The sequence below is a fragment of the Sminthopsis crassicaudata genome, chromosome 1 (genome assembly GCF_048593235.1).
Source record: "Sminthopsis crassicaudata isolate SCR6 chromosome 1, ASM4859323v1, whole genome shotgun sequence".
NCBI classification, from domain to species: Eukaryota; Metazoa; Chordata; class Mammalia; order Dasyuromorphia; family Dasyuridae; genus Sminthopsis; species Sminthopsis crassicaudata.
Window position 1 is genome coordinate 509,323,655 of NC_133617.1, and position 21,396 is coordinate 509,345,050.

Consider the following 21,396-nt stretch of genomic DNA (forward strand, 5'->3'; position numbering starts at 1 on the left):
GGAGGGAAGGACGATGCTTAAAAAACTTTTTTTTTTTTTTTTTTTTTTTTTTTTTAATGGGGGCTGCTTCAATCAAGGACCAGCAACTGCTTCTCCCTCAATCAGCATGGCCAGACAGAGAGGCGCCAAATCAGAGCGCAGTCCCCTCCCTTTCTTCGCCAAATTTCAGCCTAGGCCACTCTCTCCGGCCTCGAGAGACCCGCCCCCCTCTGCCGTGCTGTTTAGTGCTCATAACCGGGCCGAGAAGAAGCGGAGCTCTGAGAAGCAGCTCCAAATAGAGACCTTTCTTGACACCCCCAAAATTGCGCCCTCCGCAGAGTGGCTCCGCTCATCGCCATCATTCCAGCCAATAACGTCTGAAAAGAGGGAAAGAGGGCGCCAGAATAGATACCATTCTTTTGCCACAATACTTGTTCACACTTGCTCCCCCTAGCCCGCTCCCGGAGAATCGGCTCCGCCCACCACCGCCCTCCCGCCTCTAATGTTTGGCGGATCTGTAAAGGGGCGGAGCAAAACCGCTTCCTCGAGCCCAGTCCCAGAAAGATTCGGCTCCCTCCTCCACCCACCCCCACCCCACCCTCCCGGCCGTAGCCATTCCCGAGGGTAGAATCTGGCGGGGCTGAAAGGGGGCGGGGTCAAACGGAGGGTGGTCACGTTTGGTGTCCCGCTGCTACTTGCTGACCAGAGACGGCCAGAGAGGGGACTTCGGCCAGCTTTAGAACTTTCCCAGCTGTTCGCGCCTCGGATTCCTTGGCCCGCTGAGAGCTGCTCCGGGAGCCGTGTCACGTGGTCTTCGCGCCCTCTTCCCTTTGCGAGGTCTCCGGGGGTCCTAAATAGTTGTAAGTGTTGACTAGCAACTAATGGGTGCGTCTGAGAGAGGCGGGTCTCGGAGACAGGTGCCCTCCTCCACCCCCACCCCCGCCCCGCTGTGTCCTGCTCAGCAGCAGTGTCCCCCGTCCTGACCCCAGATCAGCTCGGCCAGGGCAGCTGCGCCCGCTCCCCGCGGCTCCGCCGAACCTTCACTAAGTTCACAGCCTCGCACACCTCTCTCCCCGGAATTCTGGCCGCGCTCGGTGAAAGCCGGATGTAATCTAGGGCGGGGGTACTCGCGTGAGGTCCGTGAACTTGGTGGATTTGTAGTTCATATTTTCAGATACTACATTTCACCAGAATTGGCTTCCCTGTAATTCGTGCATTTCATTTCGTACCTTACTTCTGGGGTTAGCTTCACCATACATACTACTCCCCGTCCGAAAACAGGTGACACTTAGGGGATTATCGATGATTTAGAAGCTATGGAGATAGTAGGGAAAGATCCGGCGCTTGTCTGCGCAGTGGTGCCCGGTGGTCCTGGAACAAACTGGCTCGGGGCGGCTGCACGCCTTCCTAGCAAAGAGTCAGACTGGCTTATCGAGGGCGCGCGCGCTTGCTCTTTTCCCCCAAGCCGGGGCCAAGTACACTAGGCCAGAGATGCCATGTGCCCAGGAAGTCTGCCTTAAATACGGAGGTGATGATGAATGAGTGTTGGGGGCTTCCCCCTCTCTTGGCTTCCTTGTCTCAGCCGCCTATCGGAAAGCGGGGTAAGTTTCAGAGGGGGTGGGCTTCGTACTTTCTTTTCTCTATTTTTCTCTCTGCTTTTTAAAAGCTTGGAGGAAAGTGTGCTTGTGTCTTCCGGAGTTCTGATCTTTGGCTCTCTGGGGACAGGCTGCTTGTCTGAGTGCGGAGAGGGCTGGATTGGACCGAAAGAAGACGGGCTTTTAAATCCTGTTTCTGGCACTTAGCTGTGTAGCTTATCTGAGCCTCTCTACTTAGATTTCAGATTTTCTACCTAAAGGTACGTAACAGTCTGGTGAGATGGGATGAAGAAGTTCCAGACGTTTGTTATCTATTTTGTGTTCTTCCCCTAGTAGATTACTAGATTTAGAGCAGGACGGAATCTCAGATCATTTAAATCAGGCCGCTCATTTTTATAGATAAAGAAACTAAAAGTTACACAAGAAGTGACAGCTGATTTTGAATCCTTGTCCTCTGACTCCAAATCTTTGTGCATCCCCCTCCCACTTAATAGTATTTTTTTCCAATTATATGTAGAGATAGCTTTCAATAGTTACTTTTATAAGGTTTTTGAGTTCCAAATTTTTCTCCCTCCCGGAAACGGCAAGCAATCTGATATAGGTTATACATATGCAATCACTTTGTTAACAATGTTCCTGTATTGGTTTCTAAATTGAATAGTTGGAGCCTCACAAAGCAGGCCTAGAGCCTGATGTTAGAGATCAAGTAGCCATTTAACTAATCACTTTCAAAGAAAGGAATACATTTTGCAAACTGGAAGTTCTAGGTAGGAGACCTCCTGTTGCAAGATACACCAATCATTAAGTGGAAAGAGCTGGAAGGTGGATTACAATACAATCATTTTCAGAACCCCAGGGGTTTTCCTGGACAAGTCTGGAAGTACAGGACAATATGGGTGTTCTCCACACCTGTGGGAACAGCTCTTAAGTGTTTGTTACACATCCTGAGGGTCACTACTTGGTGAGGTTCATATCCAGACTTTGGATGGGGATCAGGTTCTGCAGTCTTTGAGAGCCTGATCAAGAATTGATTGATCATTTTAAGCTGCAGTGTAAGACTCTGAATCCAAATTCAGAATCTGCTGGGAAAACAGTAACTGAAAAATCTAGATTATTAGTATCTCCATCACATATCATATTGATAATAATGAAAATAATAATAAATTTCCCATAATAATCATATTTACACATTAGTCATATACTTTTCTGGAATGAACAATTGATCCATTTCCTAAAACTTGATCTTTCTTTGTGTTTTTTTCTTCCCTTCTATTCAGTACAAATAAATTTAACACTGTTGACCTTTGAGTTTTTATGTTTCCATACTAATGTTTCCTTCAGGGAGTTCAACATATGTAACCCAAGGCAGAGTATTTCACTGAATACTTGAATAAATTTCAAAATATTTACCACCAAACCACAACCATTCTTAAACTTTTATTTTTATTTGGGATGAAGCTAAAACCAGTATTTCAAAAAAATCAGGCTGATAACAGAAGTTCAGTGAATCCAACTCATAAATTCTGGTTATCTAATAGATACCACTAGTCCGTGTGTTTATGAGGAGGATGTGATTGAACTATTCAGCAGTTAGAACTGAGGCTCTGAGTTGTGATACAGTCAGTATGTACTAAGTCTTGGTACCCATTTGAAAATTACTAGATTTGATTAGATTTGGTGGAACAAAAGATGACATTGCTAAATTTAGTAGATGCCATGTCCTCTATCCTTACATATTGACAACTGCTCCAGAGTTTTGAGTCTTAAAGAGTTTGGCTAGAATAAATACCTTGCCTAAAGTCATACAACTGATATACATCAGACTCAGGCTCAAGTAAGAGGCTCTTGCTTTCAATGCTCACTATTGGCTCTCATTAACTCTCTTAGATCCTTCTTAATTTTTTTAACATATTATTTTCCTTAATTCTTTGAAAATATTCCTTTCCTCATCCACTGATCAAATATTTTTGTCATGAAATCAAATGATTTATTGTTCAAGAAAGAAAGAAATAGCTCTGTGGAAGTGAGTTAGAAAATAGACTATTGGAACAAAAGTCCTTGAAAGACAGGTCTCCCTTTGGGCAGAGGTATTTCCCAAATGGACTTTACTTATTTGGTGGCCAGGAAATGCTTCTTTTGCACTTTACATGTTTTTTGACCTTGAGTAGTTAATGTTCAAACATAAGTTTTTATGTTCTAGGATTGGAGTGTTTTCAGCCACTATAGAAGCAAGCTTTGATAGGTCTAAAATCTTCATATGAATTTGATTTGCAGAATGTACATGTGTTAACAGATGTGAAGTGTATTGGGTTGCATTGCTCATACTTGAGCTCTGATCTCCTAGTTGCTGCAAATAAATTGGGCATAGGACCAACAACGATATAATTCCAAATCTGCCTTCTCTTTCTGGAACATGGACTCTTCCTACAGATAAGAAATACTTTTATCAGTGAAAAGTAATACCTCTTTGTTACTAGAGTACAGTTAAACTTATTTTTTCCCCAGTAAGGCAGGACTAAGGTCAGATTTGGTTAGGAATTGTTGTTTAGTTTTTTGATAGTGTAAGAAAATAATCGGAATTAAATAATAATCTTGATATTTATTAGGTTATTCAGTTCTCTATACCTAAGTTTGCTTAGCAAATAGTTGCAGGATCAGAGATTTGGAATGAAGCAACTCTAGGAAGCATAAAGTATAATTTCTTCATTTTACATATGAAGAAAATTGAGATAGAGATATAATGACTTATTTAAAGAAGAGGAGGGAGCGGAGTATTAAATGATGTGGTGGGCAAAGTGCTAGTCCTGGAGGCAGAGATAGTTCAGAACCTGCTTCAGATACTTACTAGGTGTGTGCCCTTGCAAGTTACTTAATCTCTTTACTTTAGTTTCCTCATCTGTAAAATGGTGATAATAATAACACCTTCCTCCCTCCCAAGGCTGGTATGAGGATCCACTGAAATAATATGCAATTGTAAAGCACAGTCCCTTTCACAGAAAATGTTATATAAGTGTTACCTCATATTATTTGAGTTTACATGAACCAGAAATGGCAGGTTTGAGGTGCCCAAAGGTCTACTTACACTTCTTACATAACTTTAGCAAATAAACTGTCTATTGAGTGCTTTTGCAAGACTTCTGTTTTAGGTGAAAGTTATTCAAAATTTGTTACAAAAATTATTTGGTGGAAAAAGTAACTACCAAGGACAGCTTTAGAAAACAACCAATAATTGCACATATTTAACCTATATCAGATTGCTTGCTGTCTTGAAAAGGTGGGAGGAAAGGGAGGGAGGGAGAAACATTTGAACATAAAGTTTTATAAAAATGAATGTTGAAAACTATATTTACATGTATTTGGGGAAAAAATACAATTAAAAAAACCCAAACAGCCTATATAGCTTATTAGAAAACAAATAAATTCCTAGAATTTTTACACTTGATTATTCATGCTAGTAAATCCTATGTAAAAATAGACTATGAAGATTTCCAGGTCAAAGATTGACTACATATCTGCCTAAAGATTATTCTGAGGCCTGAAGAGACTTACATGAATTGATGCCAAATGAAGTGAGTAGAACCAAGAAAACATTGTACACAACAACAACAAGATTTTGTGATGACCAACTGTGATGGACTTGTTAAAAAAAGAACCAATTCCAATAAACTTGTGATGGAGAAAGCCATCTGCGTCCAAAAAGAGGACTATGGAGATTGAATATGGATCACAATATGGTATTTTCACCTTTTTTGTTGTTGTTTGATTGGTTTCTTTTTTCTTTCTCACTTTTTTTCCTTTTTGATCTGATTTTTTTTTTGTATAGCATGATAAATATGGAAATATTTTAGAAGAACTGCACATATTTAACCTATATTGTATTACTTGCTGTCTAGGGAAGGGGAGTGGTAGGGAGAGAGAAAAAATTGGGACACAAGATTTTTCAAAGGTGAATATTGAAAACTATCTTTGCATGTATTTTGAAAATAAAAATCTGTTTAATAAAAATAAAAAGATTATTCTGAAAGAGATTGAGATAGCATGCCCCAGGGGAACAAGCCTTGAATGAAGAATCAGAGAACCTACATTCAAATTATGCCTTTAGTGCTTATATATATGTATGATTTTGGATAAATTATCTTACTTCTGTAAAATGTAGTGCTCAAACTGAATGCTCTCTAAGCCTCTACCAACTGTTTAAGTCTATAATAGTGTGACATGAAGGATAGGTTGGAGGGGGAAGGTAATGGTCCCATGAATGATTTAGGATTTTGCTGTAATACAGTCCTTTTCAGTCACTTCTGAGTTCTCATGACCCCATTTGGGTCTTTTGGGGAAGAGATACTAGGTTTGCCATTTCTTTCTTCAGCTTACTTTACAGATGAGGAAACTTCAGTAACTTGCCTAGGGTCACACAAATAATGCTAAGACTGAAGTTGAACTCAGGTCAAGCCTGATACTACCAGCATCCCACCCCACTTCCACTATCCCCTTTACTACTATCCTCCTCCTGTTCATATTCTAGGCAGGTGATAATAGAGACAGAAAAGTGGAGACAAAAAGTTTTTTTCTGGATCCTAGAAGGCTAGTTGGAGTCATATTTTAACCTAGGGATTCTAAAACCAACTAGAAAACTCATCAGCACAGACTGGGAAGGGGTGGGGGGGCTCATCTGCCAATTCTCTGTTAGATGTATTTTAGCCATTTTTCTCTTTTTTTGTGTTTCTTTGTTGTTTTGAATGCTATGTGGAAATCCTGACTCCTTTCTAAACCTCTTATTACCATGTATCTTGACTAGAAAGCCTCCTAGTTTATTGTTATATATATTTTTTAGCAGTATACTTTATACTAGCAGTGAAATTTATTGTATTATTTATAGTTGTAATATTTACCTTTTCTGTGATTTAAAGCCCTTGTTCTCTTTTATACATTTTAAATATAGACATTTTTATACATTTTTCTTCATAATTAAGTTAATGGATATTGATAAACAAGAATATTTCCTTACATGAAGAAAAAGAAAAATAATGAAATCATGAATCTCAATTACAGCTTTTTTTTCTTTATAAAATACATTTTGAACACAGTTGTGCTAGCACTGCCCTGCTTGTATCTAATCCCTTATGAACTTCCTCCTGTTTGTTTCTATGTACTTTTAATGTTTTACTGATGTTCTTTTATAAGTCTCACTCTGCATTAGTTTGTACAAGTCTTCCCAGGTTTCTCTGAATATATTTCTTTTATCATTTCCTTTGGCCCAATGATGCTTAATTCGTTCAGTCATTCCCTCCTATATTTGTTGTAATTAAGTCATTTCAGTCATGCCCAATTCTTCTTAATCCCATTTGAGGGTTTTCTTAGTTAGCAAGGATACTGGAGTGGTTTTGCCATTTCCTTATGCAGTTCATTTTACAGATGAGGAACTGAAGTAAACCAGCATAAGATGATTTGCCTAGAGTCACACAGCTAGTAAGTAGCTGAGGCCAGATTTGAACTCAAGAAGAAGGTACTCTACCCAGTGCACCAGCTAGCTATCCTTTCCCCTTTTGTTCTCATAATAATTTTTGTTAAGTAAATTTTCTTCTCTCAAAGTTGTTTAATCTTGTGTTTATCAAATACACATTTTTATGTTCCCTGAATTCCTTATTCTGTTTGATCAGTTTTCTCTCTAGTTTATCTACCAAGTTGTTTTTTTTTTTTACTTAATAATATATTGTTTCCAATTACATGTAAAGATAGTTTTCAACATTTATCTTTGTTAAGATTTTGAATTCCAGATTTTTCTTCTCTCCTTTACTTCCTCCCCTCTCCAAGACAGTAAACAATCGGATATAGTTTATACGTGTATAATCATGTTAAATATATTTCCTTATTAATCACATTGTGAAAGAAAAGTCTGAACAAAAGGGAAGAACCTTGACAAAGGAAAAAAAAATGTGAAACCTTTATCCTTCAATCGGCATTCAGTCTCCATAGTTCTTTCTCTGGAGGTCTATGATACTTTCTTCACAAGTCTATTGTAATTATCTTGGATCACTATATTGCTGAGAAGAGATAATTCTATTATAATTGATCATCACACAGTCTTGCTGTTACTGTGTACAGTGTTCTCCTGATTCTTCTCACTTAACTCAGCATAAGTTCATGAAAGTCTTTCCAGATTTTTTAAATGAAATTTGCATGCTCAGGTTTCTTGCTTCATCAGCACGCCTCTGCTATTTCCATCCCGGCCTCCATAATTCAATTTTTGTTAGGATTTACACTTGGTGATGTAATTGGGATGTATCAGGTGCAGAACTATGACATTCCAAATTTGGCCAAAAAGCTTGAAGAGATTAAAAAAGATGTTGATGCCAAGAAGAAACCTCCTACCTCTTAATGCCAATATGAGATACACTGAGATGCCTTTGAGCTAAAATACACCCATATCACCAAAACCACCCTTTATTACTCCTCCTGGATTCTTCTGACCCCTATATCTATGTGGAAGATTCTGATACTTGCATCATTATGCTTGACCAGAAAATGCTAATTTTGATTAGTGGTGTCTCTCCTTACCATTAAATTATGGGTTTTTAGTAATTTTTAAAAGTTGCTTTTTATATGGCCAAACAGATGGCAATAATACTAATCCTTCAATCATCTGTAATACTGGATGCTTTATAAGCATCAAATAATGTTGTTCCAAATCAGTTAAAACTATCATATTGCAACTAACAAAAAAAGAAAGAAATCAGCCTCCTCATTATTTCTTTTGGAACAATAGTATTCCATTACATTCATACACCACAACTTATTCAGCCATTCCCAATGGATGGACATTCCCTCAATTTCCAATTCCTTACCATCACAAAAAGATCTGCTACAAATGTTTTCATACATATGGATCCTTTTCCCTTTTATGATCTCTTTGGGATACAGATCTAGTAGTGCTTTTGCTGGATTAAAGGATATGCACAGTTTTATAACCCTTTGGGAATAGTTCCAAAGTGTTCTCCAGCTCAGATGGATCAATTCACAACTCCACCAACAGTGTATTATTAGTGTTCCGGCTTTCCCACATTCCTCCAACATTCATTATTTTCTTTTCTTGTCATCTTAGCCAATGTGATAGATGTGAGGTAGGATCTCGGAGTTTTTTTTAATTTGCATTTCTCTGATACTCAGTATTGATTTAGATTATTTTTTAAATCTTTTTTTTTTCTCTCTTGTTTTATTGTTTTATTTTTTCTGGTTATATATGTACATTCATTTTTAAAGAAATTATTTATTTTTTATTAAAGCTTTTTATTTTCAAACCCTATGCATTATGCATGGATAATTTTTCAACATTGATCTTTGCAAAAACAAAATCCAAATTTTCCCCCCTAATCCCACCTCTAGATGGCAAGTAATCCAATATATGTTAAACATATTAAAAATATAGATTGAATCCAATATACATATTTATGCAATTTTTTTGCTACACAAGAAAAATCATATCAAAAAGGAAAAAAATGACAAAGAAAGCAATGCAAGCAAACAACAACAAAAAACATGAAAATGTTATGTTGAGATCCACACTCAGTTCCCACAGTCCTCTCTCTCTGGGTATAGAAGGCTCTCAAAGATCATTGGAACTGGCCTTAGTCATCTCTTTGTTGAAAAGAGCCATGTCCATCAGAAATGATCATCATAAAATCTTGTTGTTGCTGTAATGTACATTCATTTTAAAATTTTTTATTAAAGCTTTTTATTTTTCAAAATATATACATGGATAATTCTTCGACTTTACCTTCCAATTTTTCCCTCTTTTCTCCACCCCACCCCCACCCCAGATGGCAAGTAGTCCGATATAGTATATTCTTTAAAAAAAAAAAAAAACATTTCCTTATGAATCATGTTGGGATAAAAAAATCAGAACAAAAGAGAAAAACAAGAGGAAGAAAAAGGGGGGAAAGGTGAAAATAATATATGTTGATTTACATTCAGGCTTCTCAGTTCTCTCTCTCTCGATGCAGAGAGCATTTTCCATTCAAAGTTGATTGGAATTGCCTTAAATTATTGAACTGAGAAGAAGCAAGACTTCCATAGTTGATCATTACACAATCCTGCTGTTAATATGTACAATGTGTTCCCGGTTTTCCTTGTTTTGCTCAGCATGAGTTTGTGTAAATCTTTCTAGGCCTTTCTAAAATTCTAAGATTTCAATGTTCATCATTTTTATAGAACAATAATGTTTCATTATCTTCACGTACCATAACTTATTCAACCATTCCCCAACTGATGGGGATCTACTCATTTTCCAATTTTTTGCCACCACAAAAAGAGCTGCTACATTTTTTGCATATGAGAATTCCTTTTTCCTCCTTTATAATTTCTGTGGGATATAGATCCAGGAGTGGCACTGCTGGATCAAAGGATATGCAGTTTTATATCACTTTGGGCATAGTTCCAGATTGTTCTCCAGAATTGTTGGGTCATTTCACAACTCCACCAACAATGGGTTAGTGTCCCCACTATGTTTCTCACATCTCCTCCAACATTTATCATTATCTTTTCCTATCATCCTAGCCAGTTTTAGAGGTGTTAGGTGGTATCTCAGAGTTTTAATTTGCATTTCTTTAATCAACAGTGATTTAGAGCATTTTTTTATGTCACTATAGATTACTTTCTTCTTCTGAAAATTGCTTATTAACCATTTATCAGTTAGGAAATGACTTGTATTCTTATAGATTTGACTCAATTATATATTTGAGAAATAATTTTAAAATATATTTTGAGAAATTTTACAGAAACGCTGACTGTAAAATTTTTTTCTCAGCTTTATGCTTTCCTTCTAATCTTCCTTGCATTAGTTTTGTTTATACAAAAAAAAAAACCAACAAAAAAACCTTTTTAATTATAATGTAATTAAAATTGTCCATTTGACATAATGTTCTCTATGCCTTGGGTGGTCATAAATTCCTCCTTTCTCCAAAGATCTGACAGATAAACTTCCTTGCTATCCCAATATGCTTATAGTATCATCCTATATGACTAATATCTATTTTGACCTTATCTTGGTATAGTGTGCCAAGTAATTTCAGAATTTCTATTTTATGTTTTGAAATCTGCTGAGGAAAACCCTAAATCAGCAGTTGTGGGTTTGTTGTTGTTGTTTTTCCACATGCTTCATCTTGATATTCTTGCCTGTGTTTCCTTATGTAACTTATTGTAGTATTAATTTAGGAAGTATTGACATTTTAATATCTGTTTGACCTAAATTTGTGTAAGATATAAATATCATGTATTTTTTTCTGTCAGAATTATTTTAAAATAGTTTTTTAAAATAGATCCCTATGTGTCTTGGCAAATGTATGCCCAAATATTTGATAAAATTGTTATAAATGAAATTTCTTCCTTTTTATCAGTTTTTAATTTGTGATTCTGGTATATTGAAAACCGGGTAGTTTCTATGGGTCCAATAAATTTTGCCTTTTTCAGTATTAACTTAGAATGTCAGCTAAAAAAAATCTATTTTATTGCTATGTGTGTATGTACATGTACCGGTATACACATGTATACACACATGTATATATGTATATATAAAAAAATCATGAAATTAATGTTCTTATTGGGATCTGAAGTCACTCCATTCATAAAATTGTTCCAATTATTTGACTTAATAAATAAATAAAAGGTATCCCAAAAGTTTTAGTGCAGTTTTAAGCTTTTAGTGTATGAATTTGCCAAAAGCTTAGAGCTTTAACCTGCTTCTCCTCCATTTTCATCCATTTCTACTAGTTCTATGTTCTGGGGTTAGATAGATAGATAGATATGGAAGATATTATATCTATATTTTATACATAATATATAGATACTTGAAGGCATTTACCTTGGCCTCCCTAATCTTTTCTGTAGGGTAAACATTCCCTTTCTTTTAGGTGATGCTTATCTAGCATGTTAATAATAGTCAATACACAGTCTAAGTTCCAAGGAGCCTCCATTGTATTTTAATTGTGGAAATGAAAAGTTAATTATCATTACAAGTATGGTTGTAGCCACCGTGATACTGTTATTTATAGGAGTTTAGAGATGGGAATGAATGATCCTTGGGCTTGGAGAAGTTTGGAAAAGTTTTTTAGTGGAGGTGGAATTTAAGGATGTGTAGAATTTGGGCAGGTTAGATTTTTTTTTTTTAATTTTATTTAGAATTTTTTTTCACAGTATATATGCATGAGTAATTTTTTTTATAATATTATCCCTTGTATTCATTTTTCCAAATTATCCCCCCCCCTCCATTCCCTCCCCCCGATGACAGGCAATCCCATACATTTTACATGTGTTACAATAAAACCTAGATACAATATATGTGTGTAAATACCATTTTCTTGTTGCACATTAAGTATTAGATTCTGAAGGTATAAGTAACCTGGGTAGATAGACAGTAGTGCTAACAATTTACATTCACTTCCCAGTGTTCCTTCTCTGGGTGTAGTTATCTCTGTCCATCATTGATCAACTGGAAGTGAGTTGGATCTTCTTTATGTTGAAGACATCCACCTCCATCAGAATATATTTTCATACAGCATTGAAGTGTACAGCGATCTTCTCTTCTATTTATTTCACTCAGCATCAGTTGATGTAAGTCTCTCCAAGCCTCTCTGTATTCCTCCTGCTGGTCATTTCTTACAGAACAATAGTATTCCATAACCTTCATATACCATAATTTACACAACCATTCTCCAATTGATGGGCATCCATTCAGCTTCCAGTTTTTAGCTACAACAAAAAGAGCTGCTACAAACATTTTGTGGGCAGGTTAGATTTTAAGAAGATTATGTGTAATGGAAAGCCTTGGGCTTCAAAATCTAGAATTGGTAATCTCATAGGGGTTATTGTAAAGAAAGAGCTCTTTATTACAATTGGATTATTATTAACCTAAGGTTTGTTTAATAATCTCCATTTATAAATGTTTTAAATCACTATTGATTAAAGAAACACACATTAAGACAATTCTGAGGTACCAGTTCACATCTCTCAGATTGGCTAATATGACAGGAAAAGATAATGATAAATGTTGGAGGGGATATGGAAAACTAGAACACTAATACTTAGAGTTGTGAAAAGATGCAGCCATTCTTTAGAACAATTTGGAAATTTCCCCAAAGGGCTAATAAACTATGCATACCCAGCTGTGCAGAATAAGATTTAGTAAAGAACTTACAGATTAAGCACATATTGATCAGAGATTGCTAGCTAATGTAAGTCAGACCTATAGGCCCCAGTCATGTGAAGGCCTAGGCTGCATTCCATTGTCCAAAGAAGAAGAGGCTGTAAATCACCTTGTTGGTTGCATTCCACTGACCAAATTGGGGGGGGGGGGTGTTGGTGCAGACTCATATGACCAATCACAACCTATGGAGGGTGGGATTTTGGAGGTTCTTTGTCTGAAATGTATAAAAGTTGGGGGCGGAGCCAAGATGGCAGAGAAGAAACACACGACTCTGTGAAAGTCCTCACTCCCTCACAACCAATTAGATAAATTAAGTCTCAAAATAAGCCCAGGACTGATAGATACCACAAGGACTGGAAGCACGACTTACCAGCTGAAGAGAATCTGGAGTTTCAACAGAAAAGGTCAGTCCCCAGGGGAGGAAGAAGAGAGCCCAGCACAGACTGCTGGGTGCTAGCACACTCTGCCCATTGCGCTGGGAAGGGCTCTGGGATCAGAAAAGCCACTGAGGTAAAGGAATCTGGCACAGGCTGTTAGCTCTTCTCTGCTAATTATTTAGCAGTTCAGAAGAGAAAGCCAAAATATTTTAAAACTCAGATTAGATTTTCCCCCGGACCCTAGAGGTGACTCAGCAGATCTCGGCATCAGGGGGTGTGGCCTCAGCTACCACCTGAGAATAGTTAAGAGATTGACAAGTGGGTGGATACGGCCCAAGGCAACACACACTGCCTAGCTTAGCTGGAGGGAGTGGAACTCAGCTCCAGGAAGTCCCAGAGAAGCGGAACCTTTGAACTAGGGACCGCGGTTTCTGGCAGACACTTCCAGTTTGAGCACAGGGGCTTTTCACGTCACCTGCTGCAGACATCCACGCCCCACCCGGACACATAGGCTGGGCTTTGTGCTGTCTTTACTGTTCAACGCCCTCGGGCACAGCAGTGCTAATCACCTCTGAGGCACTTCCAGGGAGGGGGTGAGGAACTCTCTCCCAGAGCTCTCTCTAAGCTCAGGCTCAGGAGCCGCTGCATCCATCCGGTCTGGGAGGAAGCTGGTAAAGAAGTAAATAAATAATTTCCTACCCCAGGGACAGACCCCAAAAGATTTTTTAAATATGAGCAAAAAAGCCAGAAAAACTATAGATTCCTTCTATACAGAGAAAGAGCGGGTATCCAACCCCGAGGAAGTTAACAGCAGAGAGACAGCAGATAACAACCTAAAGGGGAACGATTCCTGCCCCCCATCACATAACTCTCTCCTAGAAGAAACTCTTAAAAAATTAAGGGAGTTTGAAGAAAAATGGGGAAAGGAAAGGGAAGCTATGATAGAGAATAACAACGTCCTGAAATTGGAGTTGGAAAAAATAAAGAATTCACAGGAGATGCAGGGAAACAAAATTTATGAATTAGAAAAGGTTAAAAAAAACACAGGAAGGTAGGATTTCTGAATTGGAAAAGATAAAAAAGTCTCAAGAAAATAAAATTTCTGAATTGGAAAAAGAAAATAATTCTCAAAAAAAAAATTAGGGAAATGGAAAAAAATTCAATAGAGCAAAATAATTCATTCAAAAACGAAATTGGGCATTTACAAAAAGAACTAAAAACTGTGAAAGAAGAAAATAACTCCTTAAAAGTCAGGATGGAACAAATAGAAATGAATGATTCACAGAGAACCCAAGAATCAGTCAAACAAAACAAAAAAAATGAGAAGCTGGAGAACAACGTGAAATACTTACTGGGAAAATCTATAGACCTGGAAAATAGATCTAGGAGAGATAATCTGCGGATTATTGGACTTCCAGAAAACTATGACCAAAAAAAGAGCCTAGATTCTATTTTACAGGAAATTATCAAAGAGAACTGTCCAGAGATAATAGAAACAGAAGGGAAAGTAGATGTGGAAAGAATTCATCGAACTCCTTCTGAAATAGACCCTAAAAAAAGAACACCACGGAATATAGTGGCTAAGCTGCAGAATTACCACACAAAGGAGAAAATCCTGCAAGCAGCTAGAAAAAAACAATTTAAATACCAAGGTGCCACAATAAGGGTCACCCAAGATCTGGCTGCCTCCACATTAAAAGATAGAAGGGCCTGGAACCTGATATTCCGTAAGGCAAAAGATCAAGGACTGCAACCAAGAATGAACTACCCAGCTAAGTTTAGCATCTTTTTCCATGGAAGAAGATGGTCATTCAATGAAACAAAGGAATTCTATATGTTTCTAAGAAAAAAACCAGACTTAAACAAAAAATTTGATCTACATCCACAAGACTGAAGAGAAACAGAAAAAGGTACACAGAACCCTTGAGAACTGTAACTCTGTTGTGGGTATATAAAAAGTACTCAAGGATAATTTGATTTTACTGATATAAAAGAAAAAAAGGGGGGTGTAGTAAAGGGAAGGAGGTCGGTTCAGAAAAAGGAGAAGGAATGATAAAAAGAGGGAAACTACATCCCAGGAAGAGGCATAGAAAATACACCATATCTGAGGGAACTTAGTGAGGGGGAGAATCATTGTGTGAATCTTACTCTCATCAGGAGAGGCTCAAAGAGTAAATAATTAACATATTTGTTTTTCAGAGAATTTTCTCTCACCTCATTAAAAGGGGGGAGAGGAAAAGGGAAAAGGAAAAGGAGAATAAGTGAAGGGACTTGGAGGGAGGGGGGAGGGATCCTAAAAAAAAAAAAAAAAAAGAGGGAGGGTTGCGCGTCACAAGGGGGGTCTGTAAATTAAATATCGGGGAGGGGGATCAGGGGGGTCAAGGGAAAAAAGCATAATCTGGGGATAATACGATGGCAGGAAATACAGAATTAGTAATTTTAACTGTAAATGTAAATGGGATGAACGATCCCATCAAACGGAGACGGATAGCAGATTGGATCAAAAAGCAGAACCCTACAATATGTTGTCTACAGGAAACACACTTAAAGCAGGGAGATACATACAGAGTAAAGGTAAAAGGTTGGAACAGAGCCTATTATGCTTCAGGTAAAGCCAAAAAAGCAGGGGTAGCTATCCTTATCTCAGATCAAGCAAAAGCAGAAGTAGATCTCGTTAAAAAAGATAAGGAAGGAAACTATATCCTGCTGAAAGGTAGCATAAATAATGAAGCCATATCAATACTAAACATATATGCACCAAGTGGTATAGCATCTAACTTTCTAAAGGAAAAGTTAAGAGAACTGCAAGAAGAAATAGACAGTAAAACTATAATAGTGGGAGATCTCAACCTTGCACTCTCAGATTTAGACAAATCAAACCACAAAACAAACAAGAAAGAAATTAAAAAAGTAAATAGAACATTAGAAAAACTAGGTATGATAGACCTTTGGAGAAAACTGAATGGCAATAGAAAGGAATATACTTTCTTCTCAGCAGTTCATGGATCCTATACAAAAATAGACCATATATTAGGACATAAAGATCTCAAAATTAAATGTAGGAAGGCAGAAATAATAAATGCCTTCTTCTCAGATCACAATGCAATAAAAGCTACATTCAGTAAAAAGTTAGGGGTAAATAGAACAAAAAGTAATTGGAAACTGAATAATCTCATCTTAAAGAATGACTGGGTGAAAGAGCAAATTATAGAAACAATTAACAATTTCACCCAAGATAATGACAATGATGAGACATCATATCAAAATCTTTGGGATGCAGCTAAAGCAGTAGTAAGGGGAAATTTTATATCTTTAGAGGCTTATTTGAAGAAAATAGAGAAAGAGAAGATTAACGAATTGGGCTTACAACTTTAAAGGCTAGAAAAAGACCAAATTATAAACCCCCAACCAAAAAAATTAAACTTGAAATGTATAAAAGTTGTGAACATTTTCAAGGGAGTGGCTCTCTCCTGCTGTGAATTTGGCTCACAGACCAGAATGGGGTCCGCTTCTTGAGAGTCTAATAAATAATTCTGCTTTTCTATGTGATCTCTGAGTAGTCATTTTTGGATAGGATTTTCTATCCCTCACACTTCGATTTAGTGGGGGGGCCTGTATTCCAAAGAGATTATAAAAAAGGAAAAGGACCCATATATGCAAAAATGTTTGTAGCAGCTTTTTTTGTAATGGCAAAGAACTGGAAAATGAGTGGATGCCCATCAGCTAGGGAACGGATGAATAAGTTATGTTATATGAAACTAATGGAATATTATTGTTCTATAACAAATGATGAGCAGGCTGATTTCAGAAAAGTCTGGAAAGATTTACACAAATTGATTCCGAGTGAACTGAGAAGAATCAGGAGTGTACACAGTAACAATAAGACTGTGTGATGATCCACTGTGATGGATTTGGCTCTTCTCAATAATGTGGTGATTTAAGGCAATTTCTTTTTTTTTTTTTTTTAATTTTTTTTTATTTTATAATTATAACATTTTTTTGACAGTACATATGCATGGGTAATTTTTTACAACATTATCCCTTGCACTTACTTCTATTCAGATTTTTTCCCTTCCTCCCCCACCCCCTCCCCCAGATGGCAAGCAGTCTTATATATGTTAAATATATTACAGTATATTCTAGATACAATATATGTGTGTAGAACCGAATTTTTTGTTGCACAGGAAGAATTGGATTCAGAAGGTAAAAATAACAGTTTACATTCATTTCCCAGTGTTCCTTTTCTGGATGTAGCTGGTTCTGTCCATCATTAATCAATTGGAATTGGATTAGCTCTTCTCTATGTTGAAGAAATCCACTTCCATCAGCATACATCCTCGTACAGTATCATTGTTGAAGTGTATAATGATCTTCTGGTTCTGCTCGTTTCACTCAGCATCAGTTGATGTAAGTCTCTCCAAGCCTCTCTGTATTTCTCCTGTTGGTCATTTCTTACAGAACAATAATATTCCATAACATTCATGTACCATAGTTTACCCAACCATTCTCCAATTGATGGACATCCATTCATCTTCCAGCTTCTAGCCACTATGAAAAGGGCTGCCACAAACATTTTGGCACATACAGGTCCCTTTCCCTTCTTTAGTAGTTCCTTGGGGTATAAGCCCAGTAGTAGTATGGCTGGGTCAAAGGGTATGCACATTTTGATAACTTTTTGGGCATAATTCCAGATTGCTCTCCAAAATGGTTGGATTCTTTCACAACTCCACCAACAATGCATCAGTGTCCCAGTTTTCCCACAGCCCCTCCAACATTCATCGCTATTTGTTCCTGTCATCTTAGCCAATCTGACAGGTGTGTAATGATACCTCAGAGTTGTCTTAATTTTCATTTCTCTGATCAATAGTGATTTGGAACACTCTTTCATATGAGTGGAAATAGTTTCAATTTCATCATCTGAGAATTGTCTGTTCATATCCTTTGACCATTTATCAATTGGAGAATGGCTTGATTTCTTATAAATTAAAGTCAATTCTCTGTATATTTTGGAGATGAGGCCTTTATCAGAACCTTTAACTGTAAAAAATTTTTTCCCAATTTGTTACTTCCCTTCTAATCTTGTTTGCATTAGTTTTGTTTTGTGCAGAAACTTTTTAATTTGGTGTAATCAAAATGTTCTATTTTGTGATCAATAATGGTCTCTAGTTCTCCCTTGGACACAAACTCCTTCCTCCTCCACAAGTCTGAGAGGTAAACCATCCCATGTTCCTCCAATTTATTTATGATTTCGTTCTTTATGCCTAAATCTTGGACCCATTTTGATCTAATCTTAGTATGTGGTGTTAAATGTGCGTCCATGCCTAGTTTCTGCCATACTAATTTCCAGTTTTCCCAGCAGTTTTTGTCAAATAATGAATTCTTATCCCAAAATTTGGGATCTTTGGGTTTGTCAAAGATTAGATTGCTATTTTTATTCACTATCTTGCCCTGTGAACCTAACCTATGCCACTGATCAACTAGTCTATTTCTTAGCCAATACCAAATGGTTTTGGTGACTGTTGCTTTATAATATAGCTTTAAATCAGGTACACTTAGACCACCTTCCTCTGACTTATTTTTCATTAGTTCCCTTGCAATTCTCGACCGTTTATTCTTCCATATGAATTTTGTTGTTATTTTTTCTAGGTCATTAAAATAGTTTCTTGGGAGTCTGATTGGTATAGCACTAAATAAATAGATTAGTTTGGGGAGTATTGTCATCTTTATTATATTCGCTCGGCCTATCCAAGAACACTGAATGTCTTTCCAATTATTTAAATCTGACTTTATTTTTGTAGCAAGTGTTTTGTAATTTTGCTCATATAATTCCTGACTCTCCTTTGGTAGATATATTCCCAAATATTTTATACTATCGACTGTTATTTTGAATGGAATTTCTCTTTGTATCTCTTGCTGTTGGATTGTGTTGGTAATGTATAAAAATCCTGAGGATTTATGTGGATTTATTTTGTATCCTGCGACTTTGCTAAAATTCTGAATTATTTCTAATAGCTTTTTAGCAGAGTCTTTGGGGTTCTCTAAGTATACCATCATGTCATCTGCAAAAAGTGACAATTTGATTTCTTCATTTCCTACTCTAATTCCTTGAATCTCTTTCTAGGCTCTTATTGCCGAGGCTAGAGTTTCTAGTACTCTATTGAATAGTAATGGTGATAGTGGGCAACCTTGTTTCACTCCTGATCTTACAGGGAAAGGTTCTAGTTTATCACCATTACATATGATGTTTACTGAAGGTTTTAAATATATGCTCCTTATTATTTTAAGGAATAGTCCATTTATTCCTATACTCTCAAGCGTTTTTAGTAGGAATGCATGTTGGATTTTATCAAATGCTTTTTCTGCAGATTTAAGGCAATTTCAATAGATTTGGTATGGAAAATTCCAGTCACATCTACAGAAAAAAACTAAGGAGACTAAATGGGATCAAAACATAATATTTCAGTTTTTTGTTTGTTTTTTCTTTCTTGTGTTTTTTTCCTCCTTTTGGTTTGATTTTTCTTGTACTACATGACAATTGTGGAAACTTATTTAAAAGGATTGCACATATTTAAACTATATCAGATTGCTTAATGTCTTGGGGAGAGGAGAGAGAAGGGAGGCAAGGAAGGAGAAAAATTTGGAATATAAGGTTTTGCAAAGGTGAATGTTGAAAACTGTCTTTATATGTATTTGGAAAAATAAAATATTTTTTAAAATAGCCTCCATTTGTGTTTCAGGTCCATTATAAGGGAGACAATAAGCAAGCATTTTTGAAATGAGTACAAATTTTTATTCACCATGTTTGTAATAAAGGAATGAGTCAGGAAAATTTTTCACTTTAATTTTGAAGATTTGCAAATTCTTTGTTGTTATTTTATGCCCCTTTGGTTTTAGGAATCCTTAGACCAGAAGCATGGCATCAACATTCAATGGAGAAAATTATAATGTTAACCTCTGGGAAGCCCAAAAAAACATGCTGACACAGCCTCTGAAAGACAATGATATAGAGGTGAGAGATTCCTTAAGTAATAATGGATTGTTATACTGGAGAACATGAGTATGCTTATCCTTATCATTATCTATAAGGATTTTTTATAATACTTATAATTTGATTATAAGTATTTTGATTTTGGGTGAAAATTCAAATGAAATAATTTATATACAGTGCTTACAAATTTCAAAGTGCTATATAAATACTAGCTTTTTATTATTGCTAATATTGCTATTATTTTGAGACTTTTGCTTAAAAATAGATCTTTATTTTCAAGGTCTTGAATTAACTTTATAAAAAATAATTTTATAAATGATATCTAGGCTAAAGGTACATGAACACTGCAGGTTGTTGAAGAAAAAAATTAATACTAAAACTGTACTTTGAGATTTAACATTAATCTATATCTAAGATATCCAAAACTTGAGCAACACCAGACCTAGAAGTCTAGGAAAAATAACTATATATTAAAAGCTAACATTAATATGATAATCACAACAATTTTATGAGACTAGGTGCTATTATTATCCCTATTTTATAGGTGGAGAAACTGAAGCTGAAAGAAGATAACTTTCCCAAAAAGATAACTTAACCAAGATTCCCCCAAATAGAAGGTATCTGAGGCAGAATTTGAATTGTGGTCTTGCTGAGTTCCAAGCCCAACACTTTATACATTGGGTTGCCTAGCTGTCTCTCTAAATTACAGTATCATAAAATGTTTCCATTTAGAATTAACATTAGAGATTATATAGCTGAAACCTCTCAAGGTATCTTGGAATTTACTAGCTAGATTTCTTTTTCAAGGACAGTGCTGTAAACTCAGTTGACTCTAGTTCTCATTAATTCACCAACAATAGGTCACAGATGAAACCCCAGTTAGTCATTGTTCAGGCCCAGAGTGACTTAGAATGAATATAAATAATAATTGTTTCTGTTTTGGCCAGAAACCAAAAGTCTTCTCTTTCCAGATTTTGTATATGTGTGTGTATAAAATATAAATATAATAAATGTCAATATATTTTATATAAATGAACAATAAACATGTGATAAATGAACATATCATAAATATGAATATTATGGCGTATAAATATATAATATTTAGGTATATTTATAAATGTTAAATATAAATATTTCATATTTATATGTAATGTGTATAATATATCAAATTATATATATAAATAAACCCATAATCATCATACTCTTATTTTATTTTTCTCCCTCAGCTCATTTTCTAAACTATTGGTTCTTTCTTAGATAATA

General features: G+C 36.2%; 2 protein-coding genes across 4 annotated transcripts in view; both read left to right on the top strand.

Moving 5' to 3' along the window:
- Positions 1-578: 578 nt before the first annotated feature.
- Positions 579-21,396, top strand: part of SHMT1 (serine hydroxymethyltransferase 1) — a 50,168-nt gene continuing 29,350 nt past the window's right edge. The window contains exons 1-2 of one of the 3 annotated variants that reach the window (XM_074298299.1): positions 579-839; positions 20,040-20,154. In XM_074298299.1, coding sequence (XP_074154400.1) covers positions 20,059-20,154 — 96 coding nt within the window. In that variant the 5' untranslated portion in view covers positions 579-839; positions 20,040-20,058. Of the gene's footprint in view, positions 840-1,003; positions 1,581-1,815; positions 1,835-20,039; positions 20,155-21,396 lie in introns of those variants that run through there. The other 2 variants (XM_074298382.1, XM_074298214.1) reach the window with 2 other exon arrangements.
- LOC141560398 (short transmembrane mitochondrial protein 1-like) lies at positions 6,575-9,366 on the top strand. Its single transcript, XM_074298517.1, has one exon. The coding sequence runs from the start codon at positions 7,741-7,743 to the stop codon at positions 7,948-7,950; it is 210 nt and encodes a 69-aa protein (XP_074154618.1). The 5' UTR covers positions 6,575-7,740; the 3' UTR covers positions 7,951-9,366.